The sequence below is a fragment of the Lithobates pipiens genome, unplaced genomic scaffold (genome assembly GCF_037356315.1).
Source record: "Lithobates pipiens isolate NorthernLeopardFrog02 unplaced genomic scaffold, aLitPip1_a1.2 Scaffold_1, whole genome shotgun sequence".
Classification (NCBI taxonomy): domain Eukaryota; kingdom Metazoa; phylum Chordata; class Amphibia; order Anura; family Ranidae; genus Lithobates; species Lithobates pipiens.
In genome coordinates, this window is record NW_027507685.1 from 75,092,653 (window position 1) to 75,118,962 (window position 26,310).

General features: G+C 43.4%; 1 protein-coding gene across 1 annotated transcript in view; it reads right to left on the minus strand.

Annotated features, from left to right (window-relative positions):
* Nucleotides 1–17,707: 17,707 nt before the first annotated feature.
* Nucleotides 17,708–26,310, minus strand: part of PPP1R14A (protein phosphatase 1 regulatory inhibitor subunit 14A) — a 64,568-nt gene continuing 55,965 nt past the window's right edge. Inside the window, exon 5 of the mRNA XM_077458232.1 lies at nt 17,708–21,574. Within this exon, the coding sequence (XP_077314358.1) occupies nt 21,464–21,574 (111 nt within the window). The 3' untranslated portion in view covers nt 17,708–21,463. The remainder of the gene's footprint in view (nt 21,575–26,310) is intronic.

Genomic DNA, 26,310 nt, shown 5'->3' on the forward strand with positions numbered 1-26,310 from the left:
ACGTTAATTGTTTATTAGCGTAATGCTGAGGAGATACAAGGTCAGCTCTAAGAGACACTGCACAGCGCAAATCCCGTCACATAATACCTCTTCTGGTTTTACCGGTTATCTCAACTCAGACCTCTGGAACGCAAGGAACGTGCGTATCACTTCTGATCGTGGTAGGTCACGTCCTGACGCATTTTGTCATCACGACTTCCTCAAAGGGCGCCCTTTGAGGAAGCCGTGATGATGAAATGCGTCAGCACGTGACCTAGCAACGATCGGAAGTGATACGCACGTTCCTTGCGTTCCAGAGGTCTGAGTTGAGATACGCACTATGGGCAACATATCATAACTTCTGCCGGGGTATGTAAACTTATGAGCACAACTGTATAAGGTGTTTATACTGATTGTCTGTTCAGCGGTAGATCCAGGCTTTATTGCTGTGGTGGTGCATCCATTAAGGGTGCACAGGCCTCGCCTCCCTATATGTATCATGGATAGATTCATGCATTGCCTCCCCCTATTCAGGCACCCAGCCATAGGCTCTAATAGGCTTCAAAAAAGGTGAACTTGCAGTGCAAAACATTAGGGCTTAAAAAAATGTCTGTTCTCTCGGGAGTAAAAAACGCTCATATAGGGTATTTTTTGTACAAAGTTTAGACGAGTTTAGGAGAGTTTTACATTTTTTCTGCCTCCGAGCTCCAATCAGAAACATAAACCAGAAGGGTTTTATTTTCTTCCTCTAAATGTTAAACTCAAAATATGCCTCTTAACGTCCTAATGTGCATGGACACATAGAATAACACTGAGCTGCTTCTACAGGCAGAACACAAAACTCCTGTAGAAGCAGCATTTTTTAAGCCAGTGTGCAGGCTCGATCTCAAGCTGGGCTCTGTGTGTCCATATCTACACACAGCGTAGCTCATCCCCAAAATCCGCTCCCTCCTCACAGGACTTGACTGACTGCAGCAGGAGACAATGGCTTCCTCCGGTATCAGTGAAGCTTGTGAGAGATTGAAGAGTGGGGGAGAAGAACTAAAGCTGGGCACAGTGCTTGATCATCTATACAGGACTAGGTAAGTGTTAGGGAGGCAGGCTGGGGGGCGCTGCTATTGTAAAGTTAATTCCTTAATGCCGAGAATGAATTAAGGTAAAAAAAAAAAAGCTTTCGCTTTTGCAACCACTTTAACAACCAGCATCTGTCAATTCAGCAGTTTCCTTTCCCTGCAAAAATGTAGCATGAAAAAAATGATCAAAAAGGTGTAAAAATGCACCAATGTCGCATTACAAAATCGCACTGAAAATCAGAACCTAGTCTTGGGGGAGAAAAAACCCTTCTAAACTGCAACCTCAGAAATACTATGAATAGTTCTGTCTGAACTGAGCTTCTTTCTGTAACGATATTCCTAGAAGAGATTTTGCCCTTAAAGCGGGGTTCCCACTTAAAAAAAACATTAAAAATTAAAAGTCAGCAGCTACAAATACTGCAGCTGCTGACTTTTAATAATCGGACACTTACATGTCCCGGGATCCAGCGATGCGGGGGATCGAAGCCCCGCTCATCTCCCCCTCCGTTCGGCGGCACCGGCATTGTAATTTCACAGCCGGGCACCCACTGCGCATGTGCGAGCGGAGCCACACCGTGATTGGCCGCGCAATTATATGGGACCTGTCACGTGTCCCAGATGATTGACAAGAGGGAGGGGGCAGAGCTGAGCCCTTCCTGCGCCAAGTGACGTCAAGAGCCCAGACACTGAAGGAGGCAGACTACAAGGGACCCCCTAGCAACAGCCATTTAGAGGTGAGTAAAAAGAAGAAAATGAGTGTTCCTTATAGCGGTATGCAGAGTGATTACATAACGTCAAGGAGAAAGCTGACTTCATTTTTCTATTTGGTCTTTGGTAGATTGCAGCTTTTAATGTTGCAAAGTGATGAGCGTTGGTTTGTGAAGAAAGAAATAAAGTTGTTTCCTTGTTGTGTCTTGTACATGGAAAAGAAATACAAAGTCCTTATATAGTAATAATTATATTAAGTGGTAAATTCTCCCATGTGTTTATCAGAGCGGATTTACACAAATGTCTAAATAAGAATAAACATATTGAGGCCAGTAAATGTGAACATATGTGGGGGAAAGAGCATTTCTGGCTCATTTTGGAGCATTCTTTTCACTCCTCCACCCATATTCAGAGTAATGCTAACATATATAAAGTTGTGTTAAAAATAATAGCAGTGTGTTTAACCTCTTCTGCCCCAGAAGATTTTACCCCCTTCCTGACCAGATCGCTTTTTTTTTTCGGCACTGCGTCGCTTTAACCGACAATTGCGCGGTCGTGCGACATTGTACCCAAACAAAATTGACGTCCTTTTTTTCCCCACAAATATTGCTTTTGTTTGGTGGTATTTGATATCTGCGTTTTTTTATTTTTTGCGCTATAAACAAAAATAGAGCGACAATTTTGAAAAAAAGCAATATTTTTAACTTTTTGCTATAATAAATATCCCCCAAAAATATATATATTAAAAAAATGTTTTTTCCTCAGTTTAGGCCGATTTGTATTCTTCTACATATTTTTGGTAAATTAAAAAACAAAATCGCAATAAGAGCATATTGATTGGTTTGCGCAAAAGTTATCATGTTTACAAAATAGGGGATAGTTTAATGGCATTTTTATTATAATTTTTTTATTAGTAATCGCGGCGATTTGCAATTTTTATCGTGACTGTGACATTATGGCGGACACATCGGACACTTTTGACACTATTTTTGGACCATTACCATTTATACAGCGATCAGTGCTATACAAATGCACTGATTACTGTATAAATGACACTGGCAGGGAAGGGGTTAAACACTGAGGGCGATGAAGGGGTTAATTGTGTCCTAGTGAGTGATTCTAACTGTGTGGGGGATGGGCTACAACTCACATGACAGCGATCACTGCTTCTGATGACACGGAGCAGTGATCTCTGTCATGTCACAAGGCAGAACGGGGAAATGCCTTGTTTACATCTCCCTGTTCTCCCTCTCCAGACCTCAATCACAGGTCGCCGGAGATCATCAAGTCCAAGGGGCCCGCGGCACGGTCACGCTGCCCGCTAGCCCCACCAAATAAAGGGGACATACAGATACGCCCATTTGCCCACCGCTGCCATTGTGCAGATGTATATCGGTGTGCAGCGGTTGGCAAGTGGTTAAAAAAGTGAGTAAAGCCCAAAATCCTTATAATAGCTTTTATTTCCATACACGCAAATGCATTGGGAACACTGCACAGTCTAGTCCAAATCAAAAACATGAAGAAAAAGGCTTCAAATTTATTATTACTTTACAGAAAGTCAAGAAAAGGGAATATTAGGCTTTTCCATAAAATAGCAGTGCCTGCAGTTTTCTTTACAAACTCAAATATTTAGTCTGTAAACTGAAAAAAGCTTGAAGATTTCAGCTTTCTTGTGGATCATTGAACTAATATTTGGTTGTATAACTACTGTTTATGAGAACTGCTTCACATCTGTAAAAATAAAAAAATAAACCGCGCTAATGTGTATACAATGTTGTTATTTCCCTTTAGAGTCCATTCACACAGGGGCAACTCCTGATCCGACTTCAGGTCGCCCCTAGTCGCCTCAGGTCGCCTCAGGTCGGACAACATTTAAAAAGCAATGTAAGTGAATGAGAGCCGTCTTAATGCACACTACTGAAGTCGCTCCGACTTCAGAAAAGGTTCCTGTACTACTTCTATCCGACTTGTAGGCGACCAGTACCCATTGATTTCAATGGAGATCGCCTCCAAGTCGGATCTCCGTCTATACGGAGGCGACTCTGACAGAATTATCAGCTCTCAAGAGGGAACTCCACGCCAAATTTCTGCAAAAAATTTGGCGTGGGTTCCCCCTCCGAGAGCATACCAGGCCCTTAGGTCTGGTATGGATTCCAAGGGGAACCCCCTACGCCGAAAAAACGGCATGGGGGTCCCCCCCAGATCCACACCAGACCCTTATCCGAGCACGCTACCCGGCCGGCCAGGAAGGGGGGTGGGGACGAGCGGGCGGCCCCCCCCCCCTCCTGAGCCGTACCAGGCCACGTGCCCTCAACATGGGGGGGTGCCTTGGGGGAGGGGGGGCGTGCGCCCCCCCACCCCAAAGCACCTTGTCCCCATGTTGATGAGGACAAGGGCCTCTTCCCGACAACCCTGGCCGTTGGTTGTCGGGGTCTGCGGGCGGGGCCCCTTTAATAAGGGGGCCCCCGGATACCGGCCCCCCACCCTATGTGAATGAGTATGGGGTACAATGTACCCCTACCCATTCACCTATGAAATAAAGTACAAAAAAAAACACAACACAGGGTTAAAATATTTTATTGCACAGCTCCGGGGGTCTTCCGTCTTCGGCCACCGCGCCTTCTTATAGCTCTTTTACAGGCGGTGGCCCAGTCTTCTGTCGCCGCCATCGCCGCCGCCGCCTTCCGTTCTTCTCCTTCTTCTTCTCCTGGAGATGTTGACTCGACGAGCTCTCCGGCCGGAATGCCAGGGACGCGCTCCGCTTCCACTTATATAGGGACAATGGGGCGGTGTCACATGGGTTGATGTCACATGGGTTGGTCACATGGGTTGATGTCACATGGGTTGGTCACATGGGTTGATGTCACATGGTGACCCCGCCCCCTTACCATGTGACATCAACCCATGTGACCAACCCATGTGACATCAACCCATGTGACACCGCCCCATTGTCCCTATATAAGTGGCAGCTCAGCGCGTCCCTGGCATTGCGGCCGGAGAGCTCGTCGAGTCAACATCTCCAGGAGAAGAAGAAGGAGAAGAACGGAAGGCGGGGGCGGCGACGGCGGCGACAGGAGACCGGGCCACCGCCTGTAAAAGAGCTATAAGAAGGCGCGGTGGCCCGGCAGAAGAACCGAAGAGGGGGACAAGACCCCCGAAGTCGGGAGAAGAGGCCGGCAGCGAGGAAGAAAGCCGGACTCCTCCGCTAGCAAAAGAGCTACAAGAAGATAGCGGAGGAGTCCGGCGAGAAGACCCCCGAAGACGGAAGACCCCCGGAGCTGTGCAATAAAATATTTTAACCCTGTGTTGTGTTTTTTTTTGTACTTTATTTCACAGGTGAATGGGTAGGGGTACATTGTACCCCATACTCATTCACATAGGGTGGGGGGCCGGTATCCAGGGGCCCCCTTATTAAAGGGGGCTCGCGGATTCCGATAAGCCCCCCGCCCGCAGACCCCGACAACCAACGGCCAGGGTTGTCGGGAAGAGGCCCTTGTCCTCATCAACATGGGGACAAGGTGCTTTGGGGTGCGGGGGCGCACGCCCCCCCTCCCCCAAGGCACCCCCCCATGTTGAGGGCACGCGGCCTGGTACGGCTCAGGAGGGGGGGGGCGCCCGCTCGTCCCCACCCCCTTTCCTGGCCGGCCGGGTAGCGTGCTCGGATAAGGGTCTGGTGTGGATCTGGGGGGGACCCCCACGCCGTTTTTTCGGCGTAGGGGGTTCCCCTTGGAATCCATACCAGACCTAAGGGCCTGGTATGCTCTCGGAGGGGGAACCCACGCCAAATTTTTTTGCAGAAATTTGGCGTGGAGTTCCCCCTTGAGCTCATTCTCTGCTTGGCCACGGCAAAAGTCGCCTGGCCTGGGGCGACTTGTAAGTCGTCCCAAGTCAGGTTGAAGTCATCACAAGTCGTGTTGAAGTCGTCCCAAGTCGCGCTGTGATCTTAACTCAAGTCGTGTACAAGTTGCCTCACTCAAGTCGCCTACAAGTCGTGTTGCCCCTGTGTGAATGGAGCCTTAAGCAGCAACCCTCCTCCGAGATATACACAGTTTAAATCTTATAACCTTTGCTGAGCTGCGCGAACAATGATTAGTGTTCATAATTAATAAAAAATATCAAAAATAAATAATAAAGTCCTTCATTGAAAATCACCACCATCCGCCACCTTGAAAATGTGATCCTTAGTGACTCGGCTACCACCAAAAGCAAAAAATGCTCGCTTACCAGCTCGTATTGACCTCGTATTACAGGAAGTCAATAGCAATTGTGGCTTAATAGCGAGTCGGGGCCTTTACCCTCCGTTCACACCGATGTGTTTTTTAGTACATTTTGTAGTTTGCAGAAAGGCACTACAGTCCATTTCCTATGGTACTAGTTCACATCTATGCATTTTGTGGCCGGGGTGTTTTTGCAAAGGGTCAGGGATATTTTTCCCCCGATTTGCGGCTAATAGATTTCAATGGAGCTGCACCAGAAACGCAAGTGGTGTGTTTGAGATACGATTTTTGATGTGATTCGTGTTTTTTTTTTTTACCACTGTATATAGCTGGTTGCTAAGGAGGGGCAGAGGAAGCCGAGCGCCGCATCCCTAGCAACCGATGAGTCATCAGCTGTCAGCGGGGTTCCTGCTGAAAGCTGAATTGAAAAAAAAATTGCAAAAAAAATGGCGTAGGGTCCCCCCCCTCCAGCTTCATACCAGGCCCATCGCAAATTTTTTAGCTGACAGCTGATGACTCATCGATTGTAAGGAAGTGGCGGCCAGCTTCCCGGTCTCCTCCTTAGCAACCAGCTTTAGACAGTGCGTTTTGCAGTGCGTTTAAAGAGAAAAAGACGTTTAAAACGCAAAATGCATGAAATCTGCATGCAAAAACGCTTAAAAATGCTGGTTTAAAAATGCAAAATACACTGAAAAACGTGCCTGAAAAATGCATCAAACACAGCTGTATAGGTGTGAACCTAGACTTACAACATCTAAGGAACCTCCTGCAACTCACACATTGATATTCCTGACAATGATGTCATAGGGGTATCCCAGAACACAAAAAGCTCCACAATCCACAAAATTGTTAACACTTTATTGGAGAAACGTGATGACGTCACCACGATCCTGTATGGATGGGCTGCTGTTTATGTGCCGGCCGGCACTTCTGTTTTGAAGGCGATTTTAACAATAATACAATGTAAGTGCAACCTTTTAATAGCTTATGTAATAAAATGTTAACGAATTTACCCTATGTGGAGCTTTTCATGTTCTGTTCATAGGGGTATCCTATGACATCATTGTCAGGAAGAATGATGAGTGAGTCATAGGATCCTTAAATGTTGTAAAGGCCCCGGCTGGGTATTAAGCCACAAGTGCCATTGACCTCCTGTAACACGAGTTCAATATGAGCTGGTAAGCGAGCATTTTTGCTTTTGGTGGTGGCTGCGTTACTAAGGATCACATTTTCAAGGTGGCAGATGGTGGTGATTTTCAATCAAGGACTTTATTATTTCAGTACATGTGGATTTTATCTTTGATATTTTTTATTTATTATGGACACTGATCATTGTAAGCACAACTCAGAAAAAGTTATATGCTTTACATCTGTGTTGCATGGAGTTGGCCAAATTCTGGCACCTGTGGACGTGTTTTCCAGTCCAGGACGATTGCACTACATTCCACAATTCCTCTACATTTCTTGGTTTTACCTCAGAAACTGCATTTTTGATGTCACCCTACAAGTTTTCTATTGGATTAAGGTCCTGGGATTGGGCTGGCCACTCCACAATGTTAATCTCGTTGATCTAGAACCAAGATGCTAGTTGCTTACTGGTGTGTTTGTGGTCATTGTCTTATTGAAGCACCCATTTCAAAGGCATCTTTCTTTCATCAGTCCACAAAATGTTGTGCCATTTCTCTTTAGGCCAGTCAATGTCAGGGGTGTTGCTAGGTGGCAAAAAAAAAACAGGGGCTTCAGCCCGAAGTCCAAGCCCAGCACCGGGGGGGGGGGGGGCATTATATACCTGACTTGCACTAACCTACCTGACACGCACTGACCCACACTGACCTACCTGACATACACTGACCTACCTGGCTGCATTGTAATTCTTGCCTTCTGGAGCCTGCAGCACCTATGATGGATGTATTGGAGCAGTGGGATGATCATCGGGCATTGCAGGCTCCAGAAAGCGGGACCTGCTATTACATTTGGCCGCGCTCGGGGTCAGATCGGTGGCGGCGCTCAGGGCTAATAATAGAACAGTGCATGCCCGAGACTCGGGGGAATTTTGGGGACCCACTCTGGGCTTCAGCCACCGTCAGCCCCTCCCACCGACACCACTGGTCAATGTGTTCTTTGGCAAATTGCAACCTCTTTAGCACATGTCGTTTTTTCAACAATGGGACTAGGCAATAGCTTGGAATAACATAGGTATACTGTACTCACTGCTAACGTTAATCACCCTGGAGCTGATAATTGACTGAGTCTTTGCAATTTTGGCTATTCTTTGAAGCATTTGAATGGTAGTTTTCCTTTTTCTTCAACGTCTTTCTGGTTTTGGTTTCCATTTTAAAGCTTTTGAGATCATTTTAGCTGAGCTGCCTATCAGTTTCTGCACTTCTTTATATGTTTTCTCCTCTCTAATCAACTTTTTAATCAAAGGACGCTGTTCTTCTGAACAATGTCTGGAACAACCCATTTTACACAGAGAAATGCACTATACCCAGCATGTGCAACATTTGCTGCCTTTGTCCTTAAATAAGGGCCACCTGTTTGACACCTGTTTTTTTTCACAGACTGAATGGCTTTACTAATTGAACTCCACATTGCTATTATTTCACACAACTGTATAACTTTTTGCCACCCCACCAATCATATGTGCAATGCCAAAGAGAGTTGGATTTAACATCCACATACATGTGGCCAGGGACAACCAAGGTTTCTGTGTCAACACCGCGCTCACTGCGAGCTCCCAGCATATACTGAGATATCATAGACAACTTCTGGTCTCTAGTAATGATGGCCCACTGACTCATGATTATGTGACAATCAGTCACAGTTTTCACATGATTGGTCAATCCTCCCCTCTCTGCTAAAGATCATGTTAAAGAGGCTCTGGGGCTAGGTGTGTAAGGGTTAAAAATCCCCAGTCTGTACAAAAACATTTCTGTTATTTCTAATGTGAGACCTGTTCTGTTTTCTAAATGTAAATCTATAGTGTTGGATTTCTTCCCTTCAGCCTGCGGCTGTCAGAACACACAAACAGCTGATTTGACGCAGCAGCTTTTTGGCCAAAAATATTCCGATAGGCTCCTTCAACAAAAGTTGATCAAACAAATTACTTTTGATAAACACGGCATGGCTGGCAGAGTCACCCACTCAGCAGGAGCCCATCAATGTTTGCTCAGTGTATGGCCAGTATTTTTCTCAGTTTTTGGAGCAGGGAGGGCTTCTTATCTTTGAGCCTCATGCACATGGTCATATTAAAATATTCCTATCTATGAGGGATCAAAAGAGGGATTTTTTTTTTTTAACAAACTTTATTGAGAGGTCACACAGACATCTCATAAAGGACAATTGCTGCATGCATGGCACAAGTCAGTTGATTGCCTTGCAGTGTACTGCACTGAAAAAAGTACTGTACGCACTCCTGAGTCCAGCAGTCGGCATCCACAGAGGCTGAATGCAGGACTCGGACCGCCCCCACGTCATTGGATTTGATTGACAGCAGCAGGAGCCAGTGGTTGCGCTGCTATCAATCTATCCAGTCATGAGCCGGGAGCCCGTGGAGAGAGAGAGAGACAGCGCATCCCCACCGACTGACTGAAGGGGTTCAAGTAAGTAATGCATAGGATGCATTAAGGTAAGAAAACACAAACCTTTACAACCCCTTTAATGTTAGATTCTTCACATGACTGCAGGCTTCGCTGGCCCTGGGCATTGATGAGCGTGCTCTGCTTGAGAGGTACCCCACACATGCACAGGCGCAGATGACCCCGCCACAATCTGAAAGTTGGCCTTAAACTCACAGTCTGCAAAAAATAAAGAAGAAGAAACTAGCAGATTCCTCCATCCACATTTTACAGCACCGATTGACACATTTCGCACTGTGCTTATTGTATTTTGACATTTGACTCCTGCAGGCTGTCAAAATACCCAAACAGCATCTGCATCTGATTGGATGTAGCTACTTTTCCACCCGTTTCCCTCTCTATATCAACTGACGTGGAGCAGGAGGCAGCTGACAGGGCCACCCAGGACAAGAATGTCAACCAGCCAAAATTCAATCATTGTATGGCCAGCTTTAGGATCTAGGTGTTCCTAGACTGAGGTACCAGCACTAAGAAGTGGCATCTTATAGCCAAGCAATGCTAGGATGAAAAATAAAATCCCTGTGTTGTTAGACACTATTCCCTTTAAAGTGTTTCAATCCTAATTATTTAGATCTGACTGAAGAGCATTGAGTGTATGAACTTGTACAGAGGAGCTGTGAAGTGACGCTGAGGGTCTGGTTCACACTCAGTTGCAGCATGTGATGTTTCCCACAAACACAAGATGTTTCTGTGTATAAAGAAATGTTTCTTATTACTGAGGGAAAGCAAAACGCTCATTAGCCCTATTAGACTAGGCTCTGGCTGTCACAGGGGCACTGATGGAGGCCACATGTCTATAACCCTACAGGAAGAACAATGACTCATTCACGGTGGGAGTCAGAGAAGAGGACAGCCAAATACAATAGGGTCCATCTCCAGAGAGTACCAGAATCTTTTCTTTTCCAGTCTCAGACATTCAAGCTTCTAACAACCGTACAAATCATTTGCAAGCAACCATAAGCTAAGAAGTGTACCTTATTCTGCCTATTATCAGGTAGATTGTGCAAATACTTTTTGTAATATAAAAATACAATATGTGCATTTTACATAAAGAGTAAGAATTTTTGTAATATCAGCTCTCTGAGACAGGTCTTTATACTGCTATGTGGGAGAGTTTGGCTGTCTTCCAATCCAAGTCAGCGATAAGTGGAAGTCAGCTGAAAAACTTGAGCGCTGGAGTTATGCCCTGCCCCACCGCCACTGTATTCAAATGTTTAATGTGGCACTGGTAATCTAACTGAATAGTGTGCCAGTAGAGGTGGCATAGGATATTGAGCAGCTATAAGTGAGTGGAAACATTCACTACATCCAGTTTTGAAAGAATCGAGGGGCAGCTTTTTAAAGACCAACTTTAGTAGAAAAATAGACTTAAATAGCCTAGTTCCCAACTGCCCCTGATTTGGAACAAAGTCCCTCTTTCTACCTTGTTTTGGTCTGAGCTATATAGTTGTATATAAAATGCACTTTTTAGCTTTCACAAAGTGTTTCACAGTGCCAAACCTTTCATTCAATTTCTAAATTGCTGCATTTGTACATTTCAGAAGCCAGTATAAGACCCCTTTCACAGTGGGGCAGCGCGGCCGCAGGTTTTATCGGCGCTTTCCAGCATTTAACCCCCACTAGCAGCCAAAGAAGGGGTTAAAAAGCACCTGTATTGCGGCGCTTCCCATTCATTCCAATGGGCAGGGGCTGTGTAGGAGGGCTGTATGTAGCGCTCCTACACCGCCCCAGAGATGCTGCTTGCAGGAATTTTCTTCCCGTCCTGCAAGGGTACCGCCCCAGTGTAAAAGCACTTAGGATTTCACACTGGGCGGGCACGAGAGGCAGCTTTCAGGGGCTTTACACGATGCTATTTTTTTTGTGCTAAAACGCCAGAAAACTGCCTTGGTATGAAAGGGGTCTTAAGGAATAGTAGTGGTTAACAACTTTTGTACAATTCTCCTTTAAGGGGGCGTGGCAAGAGGTGTGTCCTATGCCTACATACTTTGCTAATAACAGACGAAAAACAAGCTCTGGACTGCCGCACTCTTCAGAAAACCACTTTCTTTTATTGAAAAAATCACATCACAGCTCAACAAGCACAGCGAACAAGGAAAAATTGCTGACGAATGGCTATACATAAGCACTACAGCTAGTGCGAAACGTCAACTTTTCCTTGTTCGCTGTGTTTGTTGAGCTGTGATGTGATTTTCCAATAAAAGAAAGTGGTTTTCTGAAGAGTGCGGCAGTCCAGAGCTTGTTTTCGTCTGTTGCTAGTGGTAATAGCCAACACCTGTGGCTTCCCAGCCAAAGAGACAGTTTACAGCCTGCATGTGTGCTCCTGGAGCGATGAGATCCCTTCTCCTTCATAATACTTTGCTAATAGGCATCCCTCGTTCCCATGTCAAAAAGTTGGGAAGTATGTTAAATAGTACATTGTGTATAAATTATTCCAAACAGATTTCTATACAACCATGCAGTGTAATGGATCATTCACAGTTTCCTTTATGAATAAAATGGGTATTTGTACAGTTTTCTTTTATCCCAGGGGTTAGTTAGAAGGGGGTGGGAGGGAGGGTTTGCTAATATCCTAAAGTTGGGCTTTAACTTACATACCAGTGCTTAACATGCATGGGTAAAACCATTACCTAATGGCAGATCAATGCAAACATGGCAATCACAATAGTTCCAAGAGCTTCCAAAAAAAAAAAAAAGCAGATACTCTGGATCATCTTAAATGTTTTCTCTTTATAGCGTTGGCATCCCCCATCTATATCATCTCCATGGTACATAGCCAGGGTGATGTAATACTACCACACCCTGATGACAGGGTTCTTTTTATAAACTCATGGATGTACTTTTGCAAAAGCATTAATTTCGAAACCCATGGAAAAGATGATAAAAAAAAAAAACAAAGTCTACTACTTACTTCCATATAACAGAATGAATAAACCAATTTAGTAACACTCTCTTTTCTTTAAAACCCCAATGATTCACAGCCAAGTTTATTTTCAGCTTTGCTCATTTCAAAACGTCCTTTCTTAGAAGTTTAAAATATTTTACATGAAGTGAAACGTTAAATTCAAATTGTGCAATCAAGGAGGTTTTTATTTATTTTTTTATTGCTGAAGAGACATACTTTGGAGAATTCAATAAAGCATTTACAGCACTTTTCTTGAGGTAGGTCCCTTCAGTTTCAGTAAGATTACACCTGCAACAAATTCAAGCAGTTCTTATTACAAATCACTTTAAGAAGCTACCATTATGGCTGCAATGGATTCTTAAAGAATTACCAAAAAATACCAGATTAGGAAGCAGTTGGTAATTAAAGCGGGAGTCCGCCGGGACTCCGCGTTTTTTTTTTTTTTTTTTTAAAGTCAGCAGCTACAAATACTGCAGCTGCTGACTTTTAAAATAGTGACACTTACCTGTCCAGCGCGCCCGCGATGTCGGCACCCGAAGCCGATCTCTAGATCGACACTCGAGTGCTGCCGCCGCCATCTTGGGTATGGGAATCAGGAAATGGAGCCTTTCGGCTTAATTTCCCGGTTCCCTACTGCGCATGTGCGAGCCGCGCTGCGCAATGAGGACGGTCCCCGCTGCCTCTGGGATCTGTGTGTTTCCCAGCAGGCAGCGGGGCACTTGCGGAAGGGGGCGGGCACTTGCGGAAAGGGGCGTAATGTACGCCCCTTTCCGCAGAGAGCTAGCCCGGAAGTGGGTGCAGTTACCTGGATTATCCAGGTAACTGCACCCCCCTCCCCCCTGAAAGGTGCCAATTGTGGCGCCGGAGGGGGGGAGGATTCCGATGAGCGGAAGGTCCATTTTAGGGTGGACCTCCGCTTTAAGACCATCTCTGAGCTGGTGTACAGAGCGTTGGCTCAGAGTGAGGCATTTTGTGCTGAGAAGCCATCATTAACGTGACAGCTTCCCACACAAAGCTCAGGGTTGTTCGGATATTTCCTAGCAAGCAATGGGGGTTATTTACTAAATGAAAATTCACTGTGCAATTGGAAGTGCATTCCCTGTAGATCTGAGGGGAACATGCGAGGAAAATAAAAAACAGCATTTTTGCTTGTACATGATTAGATGATAGATTAGATGATAGAAATCAGTAGAGCTTCCCCTCATTTCAGAGCTTTCATTTCCAATGACTCATCCCCGTCCTCATTTTGCAGCTGCACCAGGAGATTTGGTGGATTTGGAAGTTTAAACAAAGGGATCACTTTTTGGGAATCAGTGGTGGAGATCCTTAGTAAAGTGTGTGACTTACAGATTGGACTAGATGTTATTGCTTAGAAAATTTGAGGATTTAAAAGACAAGTTGATATGTTAAACCAGTGATGGCGAACCTTGGCACTCCAGATGTTTTGGAACTACATTTCCCATGATGCTCATGCACTCTGCGGTGTAGTGGAGCATCATGGGAAATGTAGTTCCAAAACATCTGGGGTGCCAAGGTTCGCCATCACTGTGTTAAACTATTTATCTTCTATGCTGCGTTATATGCACAAAGAGAAATCTTGCTTCCTAGCCTCCCCCTATATAAATTGACCTATAAAAAGGATACTAATTGCCCAAGAAAATTCAACAAAATGTGGTCAGCCTGGACAGGTGCCCAGGGTATTTAGATATGTGACATAGGAGCTGCCTTTGGAACCTCCATAGGCTATTATTTTTCTGTATACTGGTTGATTACTTTAGGCCTTGCTTGGTAGATTTCCTATTATATTTTCATAATACCCCTTCTCCTACCTCCTCTGCCCCCCCCCCCTTTCATAGTGTATATATCAATCACTTTCCTTAAATTACTGAGATTTCCTTAGTCCTACTAGGTGTTCCTCAAACTCCACCTACCCAGTCTCTGCCCACCCCACTAGGAAACTCCTCGGCTATCTGCCTGTCTGTGTGACAGGCACAGTAGCTGGGCAGGGAGCTTAGTCATACACTCTGTATGTAGAAATTTGTGTACCTGTTCCCAGGACATGGAAAGCGTCTACAACATTCTTTATGAATTCCCTACACCATGTTCCTTCTGCAATAAAGGATTCTTACCTTGCTGCTCACAAACAGTTTACACAGTACATTGAGCTATGCATATGCAGCTCAGTGTACAACATGGACATCTACCAGGTGCCAGTATGAACGAATGCCCACTCGTACATGCATGGGATTTACATCATCCCATCCTCACCAATCCAGATGGCATAAGACCCTGAGTGAAGCAAGTAAAAATATTGACACCTTCAGGGGAACTTGTGAATGTCTCATCACTAGAGTAGAGTTGTATATAGTTATGCTTTAAAGTGGAACTAAACCCTCCAATCCTTTACAGCCAAGGAAGCTGCCATCTTAGCCTCTGTTTGATCTGCAGTTGCCATGGGGCTGCACATCTGATCAGCTATGACACCAGCCATTTGATGGCGTGACAGTTCAGTCAAAACCTAACATAAGCACACTAGTGACTGCGACATTTATCATTTGAATAATTGCCTTGAATGTTAACCATTTTGGGAAATGGTTACAATGGGGGATTTAGTTCCACTCTAAACAAAATTTCAAAGCCCTGAGATGGTTCACTGTCATAGCTGATCACATATGCAGCCTCATAGCTACTACAGATCTAAACAGAGGCCAAGATGGGCGGCACAGCAGTAAGAAGGGTTGCTAGTTCAAATCCCAACCAGGACACTACCTGCCTGGAGTTTGCATGTTCTCCCTGTGCCTGCGTGGGTTTCCTCCGGGTACTCCGGTTTCCTCCCACAATCCAAAGATGTGCAAGTAGGTTAATTGGCTTCTGTCCAAGACTGGCCCTGGTGTATGAATGGGGGCCTTGGATTGTGGCTCCTTGAGGGTAGGGACCGATGAGAGTGTGCAATGTACAGGGATAGGGACAATTGTAGACACTCACTCAGGTTGAACTGGATGGACTGGTGTCTTTATTCAACCTTACTAACTATGAAACTATAAAGATGGTTCTGTCTTAAGGGGGTTTAGTTCTGCTTTAAGAATGTTCAATAATTAGTTTCCTGGGCTCGTCTAGAAAACTGATTCTCTCAGATCATGTGTGGATAGGGGTTAATAAATGTAATATTACCACAAATCAGAATTCAGTTACTAAACTGTTCATGACTATTTGAATAAATAATCCATTGTCTATGGGGCACTAGAAAGTACTGCTGGCCAAGCCTTTCTAAAGGAAAAAATAAGCACGCAAAGGAATGTGTTCTCAGGACCAATGGAAAAAGGCCACCCAATGTGACATGGCAGGCCCCCCACCCAAGGAAAACAAGCTCATTTTGACTATTCCTAATGAGGTCCAGTTCACTTTTTTTTTTTTTCTACATTTTGGTAAAGTTAAATACATGTAAATCTTTAGCCAAATTGCATGAGAGTTGTGCCATAGTCAATAACACTTCAAGTTACCACCTGGCTGGTCAAAATAAGACTTCCTGCCAGTGCTACTAAACCCAACAGTTTGGTAAATGTGGTAAAGCTCTGACGATTTCCATCATTCAATCATGCGCAAGCATAATGTTTTTCTTTTAATTTCCTGGCACCCGATTGAGTATGCTTTAGAAAGTGAAGCTTTACCTCATTACATTTACTAAGGAAAATGAGTGCAACTCTATTTGCAAAGTGCCTGAACTATTTGTCTTTAGTAAATCAGCCATAAAAATTTGAGATTATAATATATATACAAAAAATATTAAGCACTGTTACAAATTTTACACCACGGTGAACTATACACTAGCACCTCCAAATTCCACTTAAAAGGAGTTCTATGGTCAAAGCATAAAGCATTTTATAAGATCAGCATTGTAACAATACAAAAAATTGTTGTCATTGACAATCCAATTTAAGCTTACTTGAAAAATCTCCTTTCACGTCGTGAGTTCTGCTTGTCTGCTGACCGTCTTTCCACAACTTCCTGGATTCCCTGTATGCTTTGCAACTTCTCTTCTTAAAGTGCAAGTCCAAGCAAAAACAAACTCTATACCTGCTCTCTGCCATATTCTAAACCTAACCTATGTAACCTTGTAAAGAAATTAAATAAAAAAAATAATAGCTGTACGTACCTATTCTGCAGCCGATCTGGTCTGGTTTACAGCGGCGGAAGCTCTGTGTGCATGCAGGAGAGAACCGACAACAGCTCTGAAATGACGTCATCCATAGACTTAGACCCCTTTCACATGGGCATGTCCATGTACAGACTGCACTTTGCTCAGCGGAGATCGCTCCGTTGATCCCCGATGAGTGGGCAGATGACAGGTCCATCTCTGCACATTGTGCAGGGATGGACCGGTCAGAGCTACACCCTCCTCTATGGGGGATTGGATGAAAACGGACCGCATGTCCATTTTCATCCAAATGGATGGAAAATAGAGTTTCTGTCCATCTGAATTTAGCGGATCAGAGCAGATCGGATGTCAGCGGACATGTCACCGCTGACATCCGGCGCTCCATAGACCTGAATGGAGCATTTGTTCAGGTCTGCCTAAAAAGAACAAAAAAAAACAAAAAAAATAACTGACAGGCGGACCTGAACAGTCTGCCCGTGCGAAAGGGGCCGAACTATGGGGCTTCCGTTGTCGGCTCCTGCACCCGCCTTCACACCGAAGCTGCCACTGAAAGCTTATGCTGGTACCGGATCAGCTGCAGAATAGGCAAGTATAGTGATTTTTGTTTTACAGGTTAAGATAGATTAGGCTTAAAATGTGGCAGAGAGTAGGTTTTGCCTGAACTTCCACTTTAAAGTTTACTTTAAATTTCAAAGGACTACATATCCCATGGTACCTTGCTGCCTACAAGTAGCGATTCCTGCACTAACTCCGCCCCTTGAAACTCCTCCTCTCAGCCCCTCTGTAGTTCAGAAGGCAGGTTCTGTGAAATTTGTGACTCAGCAGTGCCTACTCACAGGTCATAGTGACTATGTGTCAGAATACAAGCAGGTAAATGTGTGGAGATCTTCAAAAAAAAGTAATTTTACAAATTTCAAGATCATTCAGATTAATAAGCGTAGGGTAGAAATCAGACACTAAAATGTGGAAATTAACATAATGATTTTACATCTTGACCATAGATACACTTTAACAAACTAAACATGTAAACTTCATTGTAAAGTAAAACATTTTATTATAAGTAAACAGAATAGCATCCAAGTTATTTCTCACATGAAAAAGTAACAAACTTTATAAATAGTCTGAAAGAGCTTCAAAGCTGTGTAAGAAAACAAGGCAGCAGTACTAGTATGATAAGAACGGATGAACCATTTGTACGTCATATGACATGCAAGGGGTGTTCTTGTTTATGTTACAAGCTGTCACAAGGTGAGCAAAACAGACAAATATTTTATTGCTGAAATGTAACATTGGATGAATGAGAAGTGTCTTTAAAAAGGTTTAATGGCCATGTTCAGACTTGTATATTTGTAAATACAAATTGGTTATTAAAAAAACAAAACAAAACAAAACAAAAAAATATATAAAAACTTCACTAAAACCGCTGAGGAAGGCAGAGGGTAAGAGGGGGAAATGCCTCCTGGGCCATCAATGGGATGAAGACAATGCCCTTCATGTTTCACTTGCTCAATAAAGAAGTCACTGTCCCTATAAAAATCATTGCACTCAGTTCTAGTTCTTCGTAAAAGTAACAGTCATAGGCGTGCACACAGTGTGTGCCTTGGCACACCCTAATCACCCTATAAGCATTAGCATTATCGTTCTGTGTGTCGGTAGAAAGATGGGAAAGATTTCCCCTTTTTTGGCTTTGTGATAAGAGAAAAAAGTGTTAACACACTTCTCGATCAATGTGCCGGGATCATATATATTTAGACACACACACACACACACACACACACACACACACACACACACGTTTGAGCTATGTTCCTATGGGAACATTAGACTACCATTCTTGCAGAAGACAAAACTGATGAATTCTTGCTTCAACTTCTGCATTTTTAACATGATTCCCTCTTGCAGCAAAGAACAGATGCTGCTACCGTGGGCCACTCAGCATTAAAGCCCCCATACTTAAAGTACTGTTCTATACTGAATTTTCTTGAAGTGATACTAAACCCAGGACCCTGCATTCGCTATATCTAGTCTCCCACAGTACACAGAACATGGAAATTAGTATTTTAGCAAATAAACTGCTAAATACCTTTTCTCAATATAGAGCAGTCTGGTGAATATGTGTCCAGCCGCGCACTTGTTAAAGCTTGTAGGAGGAGGTTTAATTATCTTCTCACTCACCTATGAGGTTGCATGACCCTGTCTGGCCAGTGCTGATCACATACTCCCTCCCCCCAAAAAAAACACACCCTCTAGAAATACACACCAAACTGAGCATGTGCAGAGTGCCCCTAAGGCTCTGTGCTATCAGCAGATAGATTGGGGACAGTAAAAGGGAAGGATCAGAAAAGACCGGATCAAACAGCCTTTTTACACATGTTGCAGGATTAAGTCCTCAGGTTCCACAGTGAGTATAACACTTTACTGTTGTGGGTTTAGTAACACTTTAAGACTGGTTCACATTAGCAAGATTAATTGAGACTCAATGCAAAGATAACTGTATTACATACATTGGTTCAATTGGATCAGGTTACTAGCTTAAATCAGAACATAGTTGAGGATAAGATGGAGAAGCTGATTAAGTGATTAAATCAGCTGCCGCAATTGTTTAAAAAATGTAAGGCTTAATATCACTTTAAGATATCTGCTACAGTAGACTTGTGACTCTTGTCTTTCAATCTGTCTGTTACGTCTTAACTTAAAGGATAAGTTCACCTTTTTGAACATGTATTAAAGGGTAGAACATTTAATATGTTCCAGCAGCTGTAGCCTCTCCCCCTCGTACAGGGGGACGGCTCCCCCCTCCCAGCCACGTCATTCATTCACAGTCCTCTGAATGGGAAACTACAGGCCCCAAGAGCCTTTGCAGCTGTTGGCTTGTAGTATCAATGAACTACCATGGCAAGTCTGCAGGAATCTGCTGATAGCGGGTGCAATGCTTGCCAGGCTCCAATTTTAAAAATAAAAATAAATGCACATTTTCATATCTGCAAAAAGATGTGCATTTATTATTATTATTTTTTTAATTGGTGCACTTATCCTTTAATGTAACCATTAACCCCAACACCCTAAATCTGGAAACCACAGATCCTAATACTTTTGACCCAAGTTACTTTGTTTTATAAAGTTAATGCTTGCATGTGGTACAATTTTAAAAGAAATGTACAGACTTCATAAACATATGCTTTCCAGAACCCCCTTCCTGGTCTTGCTCCTGAAAAATGACAGCAGATATCTTACCGACTTCTAAGGGCCGGTTCACACTGCAGGCGAGGCGAGGCAACTCCAACTTGCCTCGCCGCGACCTGCCGCGGCCTCAGCGGCGACTTGCAAATGACTTCTGTATAGAAGTCAATGCAAGTCGCCCCGAGGTCGCCCAAAAGTAGTACAGGAACCTTTTTTCTGAGTCGGAGCGACTCGAGTCGCTCCTCTCAGAACGGTTCCATTGTACAGAACGGGGGCGACTTGCGAGAGTGAGGCGAGGCGAGGCGAGTCGTGTCGCCTCGCATCGCCCGCTGTGTGAACCGGCTCTTACAGTGACAGCTCCACTTCCTGTAATTAAATTTGCAAATATTAAAAAGATCTAAGCAAGTTCAACCCTACATTTAAAACTTTTAAGACACAGTATTTTCCATTACAACATTTCACTCATACACTGGAATGATATAGTGTTCCAATGCTCTGGTTTTTCTTTAAATAAAGTAATCTATAAAAAAAAAAAAAAATACACATTTTTAATAATAGCAAATAAACTGCAGCAATACAATGACCTGTCTGACCTTCAGGCACATAACATCTTAGCCCTTTAGTGCTCTCCAGGTAAATACGTCTGAAATTCATTCAAATACATTCATTTGAACATTTCATCTTCCAAAATATCTGTAATTCTGTTTGGATGGTCTTGTGTTTCACACAGGCTTGACACTTTGCAAGCCAGTCAGGGGACAGCACCATTCACTACTGCAGTCATGCACCATCCCTGGTCAACTGCGTTTACAAGGGCATCATCACTGTTTCCTCCTTATATAAAATGTCTGCCCCCCCCCCCCCCCCCCAAAAAAAAGTGTGTTTTAAATGTATACGTAACTGGTATTTTTAAATTTTCTGGAGTTTTGCCTCAAAATATGGTTCTTCTACATTTGCCCATTGAGCAGAATTTATTATTATGACCATTATAGTGTATATAACAGTTTACATATGTTACAGAGGACTAAACAGGTCCATTAGGGCTGCTCCTACTGGGTCATTCAAGACCAGCTAATTATTAATAGTTTATCACCAATGTCTAAATACTGCATATTACACCTCCAAAAAGAGTAAGGGAGCCACTGGCATAACCCTACTATACCCAGGGACAATGAATTGACCTAAATTTAATAATACACCAGTGGGAGTGCATTAATCCTGCGAGTGTCTTCCCTGGAATAGCAGTCCCATGTACTGGCTAAACTCTTATTTCACATTCAGTATTCAGGTTTCATAAGAAGCTTTTCTATTGCTGCATAATACAGGAAACTCTGTATCAACAAGTCAAAACAGGGCTTTGTGATGTCACTTCAACTGTAGCTCAGGCTTCAGGCCTGTGATAGGAAAATGGTGAGGCCCATGGTGAAGAAGCATAACAGAAAATGTGGCACACAGGTGTAGTAGTCCTGTCACAAGAATAATCCTCAAGAAAAGTCCTCAGGGTTTACATGTCTTGAAATGATAATCTAAAACACGAAAATTAAAAGTCTCTGGCTTCATTTAAAACTTGTGCTCTTTGACCAATAATCGCAGTTGGTGTTCCGACAGGGTCACGCTTGCTCTAGAATTGGCTCTTCGTTGGTGACCCCTAGTCCATTCTTCCTCAAAAGTGTCTGTTTCTGAAGCCCTTTTAGCTTTACGAGAAGGTCTTGAATGAATTCCTGTATATATATATATAAAAAAAAAAAAATGAATAATATTATTCATGCTAATGTTTAGCTGTTCACTGAACAGAAAGTAGTAATGTAAGCCACAATTTTTTCAATTTTTTTTGTCAAGCATTTCTTAAAAATAGAGGATTCAAATTAGAAGCAGCAGCTTGAAGAACAGACAGCTATTAATCACTTTGTATCTGTAGATTCTGTATAGCTTCCTGTCAAGACAATTTGTTCGGAGATGTGTCCATTTCTTGCTAAATTCATTTTGTAGTCATGCTTACACAATTATATTTTTTTAACGTTTTTCCCCCCCCCCCCATTTTAAAAAGACAGGTTATTCATTTGGAAGAAATCTTAAAGTGGTTGTAAAGGCTAAAGGTTTTTTACCTTAACTCATTCACTGCATTCTCAACAGCCCTCCAGGTACTTACCTGAGCCCGATCTTGATCCAGCACAGTGCCCAAGAGCAGCAGCACTGTGTTCTTTCTTCCCCTCCTCCCTGAACTCTGCAGTTGGAGCCATTGGCTCCTGTTGCTGTCAATCAGATCCAGTGATTAGGGAGCTGGGGGGGGTGTTGGGCTGGTGGGTTCCGAGCCACGCTGTGTGTGTCAATAGACGCAATCAGTGTAGCTCTGGATCAAGCCCATACAAGTGCTTCCAGAAAGGCAGAATGAGCCAGGAGCACTAGCGGTGGACCCCAGAAGAGGAAGAACGGGTGCAATCCCGTTGTACAGACCAGGTATGACATGTTTGTTATTTTTTTGGAATGTTGGGTATTTAAAAAAAAACATTACAATTACTAAAATTATTCTAGTTTTATTTTATAAGTGATCCTTTTATAAGTGGCCCCTTTTACACAGGCCATCTGATCTGGTCCTCCTGATGTTTTTTTTTGGTGGACTTGATCGGAAGCTTCATGTTAGTCTATGAGTGGCCAGATGTAAACAGACGCGCATCCATTTACATCAGAGCCCATTGAGATCCAAAAGGAAAAACAAAAAAGGTCTGCATCACTTAAGAAATCTAACATAGGCCTCCAATGTTCTGGTTTAAAATGCAGCCGAAAACTGAATGGAGATGGATGTCACAAAAGTTGTATCTATTTGGATCGGTTTGCAAAAGCCCTGCTGGTTGGAACAAATAGTTCTTGTGTAAAAGGGGCCTAAAAGTGCAATACACTGACCTTTGTCTTTGAGTTCGATCACTACACTACTTTATCTAAGAAACACACTTATGTACTACTACTACTTAAAGTGTATGTAACCTGTGACAATGAACAAAACATTTGGTCTCTTTTCGTCTGTTAAATATACTATTAGGCCTCTTGCACACGATACTCCCGTTTGAGCAACTACTTTTTCAGACTTTTTTTGGATTTATTTTCGAGCATATGCGTTCATGCAATTTTTGCGCACATTTCCATACAAATTCGCACACATGCCTGCGAATGCGTGGAAGCTTGTTTTCGCGTTGGCAATGTAACTAAACAAAACTTGGCAAATTTGCGTGCATGCATGTAAAACTACTGACCAAAAGTGCAGATTTTTCTATTTTTTGAAGAATACACAGCTCCTTGTTTATGCGCCTGTGTGCATAGGCCCATTACAATTATTGGGCTGTATTTTAGTACAGGAAAAAAATAAGCTATACTGAGCTTTTTCAAGCTGCAGTGTGCAAGCGGCCTTAAGGGCACTTTCACACTGAGCCTGCGTCAGCCATTTTTAGCGGTGTTTTAGCAGCACTTCTTGGTCACTAGCGGGAACTTTTAACCCTGCTTGCAGGATTTTTTGGGAGCGTCATGGCAGTGTGAAAGCACTCGGGTGTCACACTGGAGTGACAGGAGAGGCGCTTTACAGGCGCTATTTTTCGCGCTAAAGCACCGCATTGTGAAAGGGGTCTAAGGGCCGGTTCACACTGGGGGCGATGCGAGGCGACACCGACTTGCCTCGCCGCGACCTGCCGCGACCTCAGCGGCGACTTGCAAATGACTTCTGTATAGAAGTCAATGCAAGTCGCCCCGAGGTCGCCCAAAAGTAGTACAGGAACCTTTTTTCTGAGTCGGAGCGACTCGAGTCGCTCCTCTCAGAACGGTTCCATTGTACAGAACGGGGGCGACTTGTCAGATCGCGGCACGGCAAGTCGTGTCGCCTCGCATCGCCCCCAGTGTGAACCGGCCCTAAGGGTGTTTTGTTTAATTTGCAAAGTTTAAAAATATACACCTGTTGACCCTGCCAGAAAATCTCATGAGCTGATGACATTATGTGCTCTCTGGCTTTGCTGACCTATCAGTTTTATTGCTCTCAGCTATCTCTGAGGACTACAGAACTAAGCCCCTTTAGAAGCCCAATTTAAATCTGTGCACCACAATGCATTTTTGAAAATAGCTCAGGCCTCTTTTTCCCCGCTTTGATGCTTTTTGAGACCCATTGAAGTCAAAGGTAATTCATGATAACATATGGTTTTTGCATACATGTTCAGCCCTCAGTAAAAAGTCAAAATAGTTTTTTACTGGTCAACATGAACAATGCATGGAACACATTAAACACGCACATCAACAGCAATGCATCAATACACTTTAACAAGACATGAAACTGGAAACGCAAAGGTGTGAACCTAGCCTGAGTTATAGAGAACATGAGAGGGGTGGGGGTGTAGTCCTATCTTGTTTCTGTTGTCCTGATAGAGTATGGTGGGTGAGCGTTGTCATCCTAGGACTAGAAGTGTGGTATAGTAGAATTACCAGGTGAAAATAAAAAGGAGAAAGAAGCTTAGGTCTTAGGACTGCTAGCTTTAAAATGTTTATTTTTTTGTTTTTGAGTTTAGATATGCTTCAAAGAGACTCTGGCGATTTGCTCATTCAGGACAAAGTAACAGAGTATCTTTAAAGCCCACCAAAGACCCACTTATACTCATGTTCCTGCACTCCCCTGTAGTTCTGTCAGAGCCGCTGCAGAGTGGCTTTAGGGCTGAATCACTGACCTGCAAACAAGAATGCAGCAAGCAAACTCAGAGACAAGCCAGAACTCCTAATCTGCATACCTGTTCCAGGTCAGTAACTCAAAAGGTACTGAAGTCAGCAGATCAACATAACCAGGGAACATGCATTTTTTAGAAGAAAAGGCCAGCAATGACCCTCTATGCATTTCGCTCTTTACAGTTTACCTTTAAAAGTATTTTTGCTAAAGATCTTTATGTAGCTACAGAATACACACAACAGTCAGCTTGCTTGTCAACAAGTGGATGAACTGTGAGAATTTGAAAAATGCTGCCTGGTTAGATCAACTCTTACGAGCAAGAATTTTAAAATCCTCTCTACTCTCTATAAAGGCTACCTTCTTCCCCATAGTACATGACTTGCAGATTCTACAGAAAAGTTTAACATTTTTAACATTTATAGCAAGTTACAGATCTCACCATGTGACACTAGCACAACAATGACACCAGAATTAATCACAGCTACAAAGAGTTCACTGGCAAAATTACATCAATGAGGGCCAATTTAATTCCAGGATATGAAGCGCTCACTATTGAACAGAGACTTTCCAATAATTGAACACATTTAAATGTGAAAAAAAATTAAATAAAATGGATTTTTGACTTACTAGTAAAATCCTTTTCTTGAAGCACAGTTGAGGACCCAAAATCTTGGTTTTAACCACAAGTTTATATACAGCTACTTTTAGGCGATTGAACACTGACAAAAAAGATGAAAGGATACAACCTCATCTATAGGAGTGTAGGGAGCAATGTGGGGCACAGTGGAAGTATATCCTGGCCATGACTATTTATGAGCAAAAGCTTTACAGTGTCAAGCAGGGTCCTGCAATGAAGCCTAAAGGTGTTTTGAACCAGCCTTTTTCAACCAGGCTGCCCAGGCAAAATGCCTAAAAATTGCCCCAAAATTGTATAGAAGCTGGCGGCTGGAAGGTTGTAATGGTGCACAATGATAAACATCCTCCTGCGAACAAACAATGGCATTGTTGGTTAATAGGGGGAAAACATCAAGTGCCTACACAGCATCCATGTTTGCACCTCCCTTGCCCCTCTCCATCAGCACTGGGGTCACATTATCTGAGTGAGGGGGAGAAACCAAGGGAAAAGAGAAACAATGGAATACTAGTCAGTACCAGTGTGCAAAGGTGTATTTGCTTTGGAAGAATAAATCACGTTGAACGTTGGGTGTACTTACATGTGTGGATTTTGCTGCTTTTCTCAACTTCAACACAGAGGAGCCCTTGAAATAACTTTATGGTCTCAGGAAACCTAAAAATTACTATATCTACACCTCATTATACATTAGTGCAATGGTCAGTGGGAAGAATGCTAATTGCACTTGTGGTCATTGGGAAGAATCACCCCCCTTATAGATGGTTAAAAAGATCAATGATGTCAGTGGGAACTCATTTGAGAAATTGTTCAAGGAACCCGCAGAAACCTCTGGAAGAACCCTAGGATTCCACAGAACCCTGGTTGAGAAATCCTGTGTTTAAATTTAGTTTTATTTTATTTTAGAATGGGGTGCCTCGAGAGGGTGCTGTTGCGACTAAAGAAACATTGAGAAACACTGTTTTAGACTACAGGGTAGAATAAGGTGGGGCTTGATCTCTATTATTCTTCCTTATCAGTATCATGTCCCCATACCATTTGCATAAACAGGAACATTGTCTCTAGCAAAGCGTTCCTGTTTATGGCACTATTGGCCAAATCTGCTGTATAAAAGTGGTCACCCTTGGCAGGAC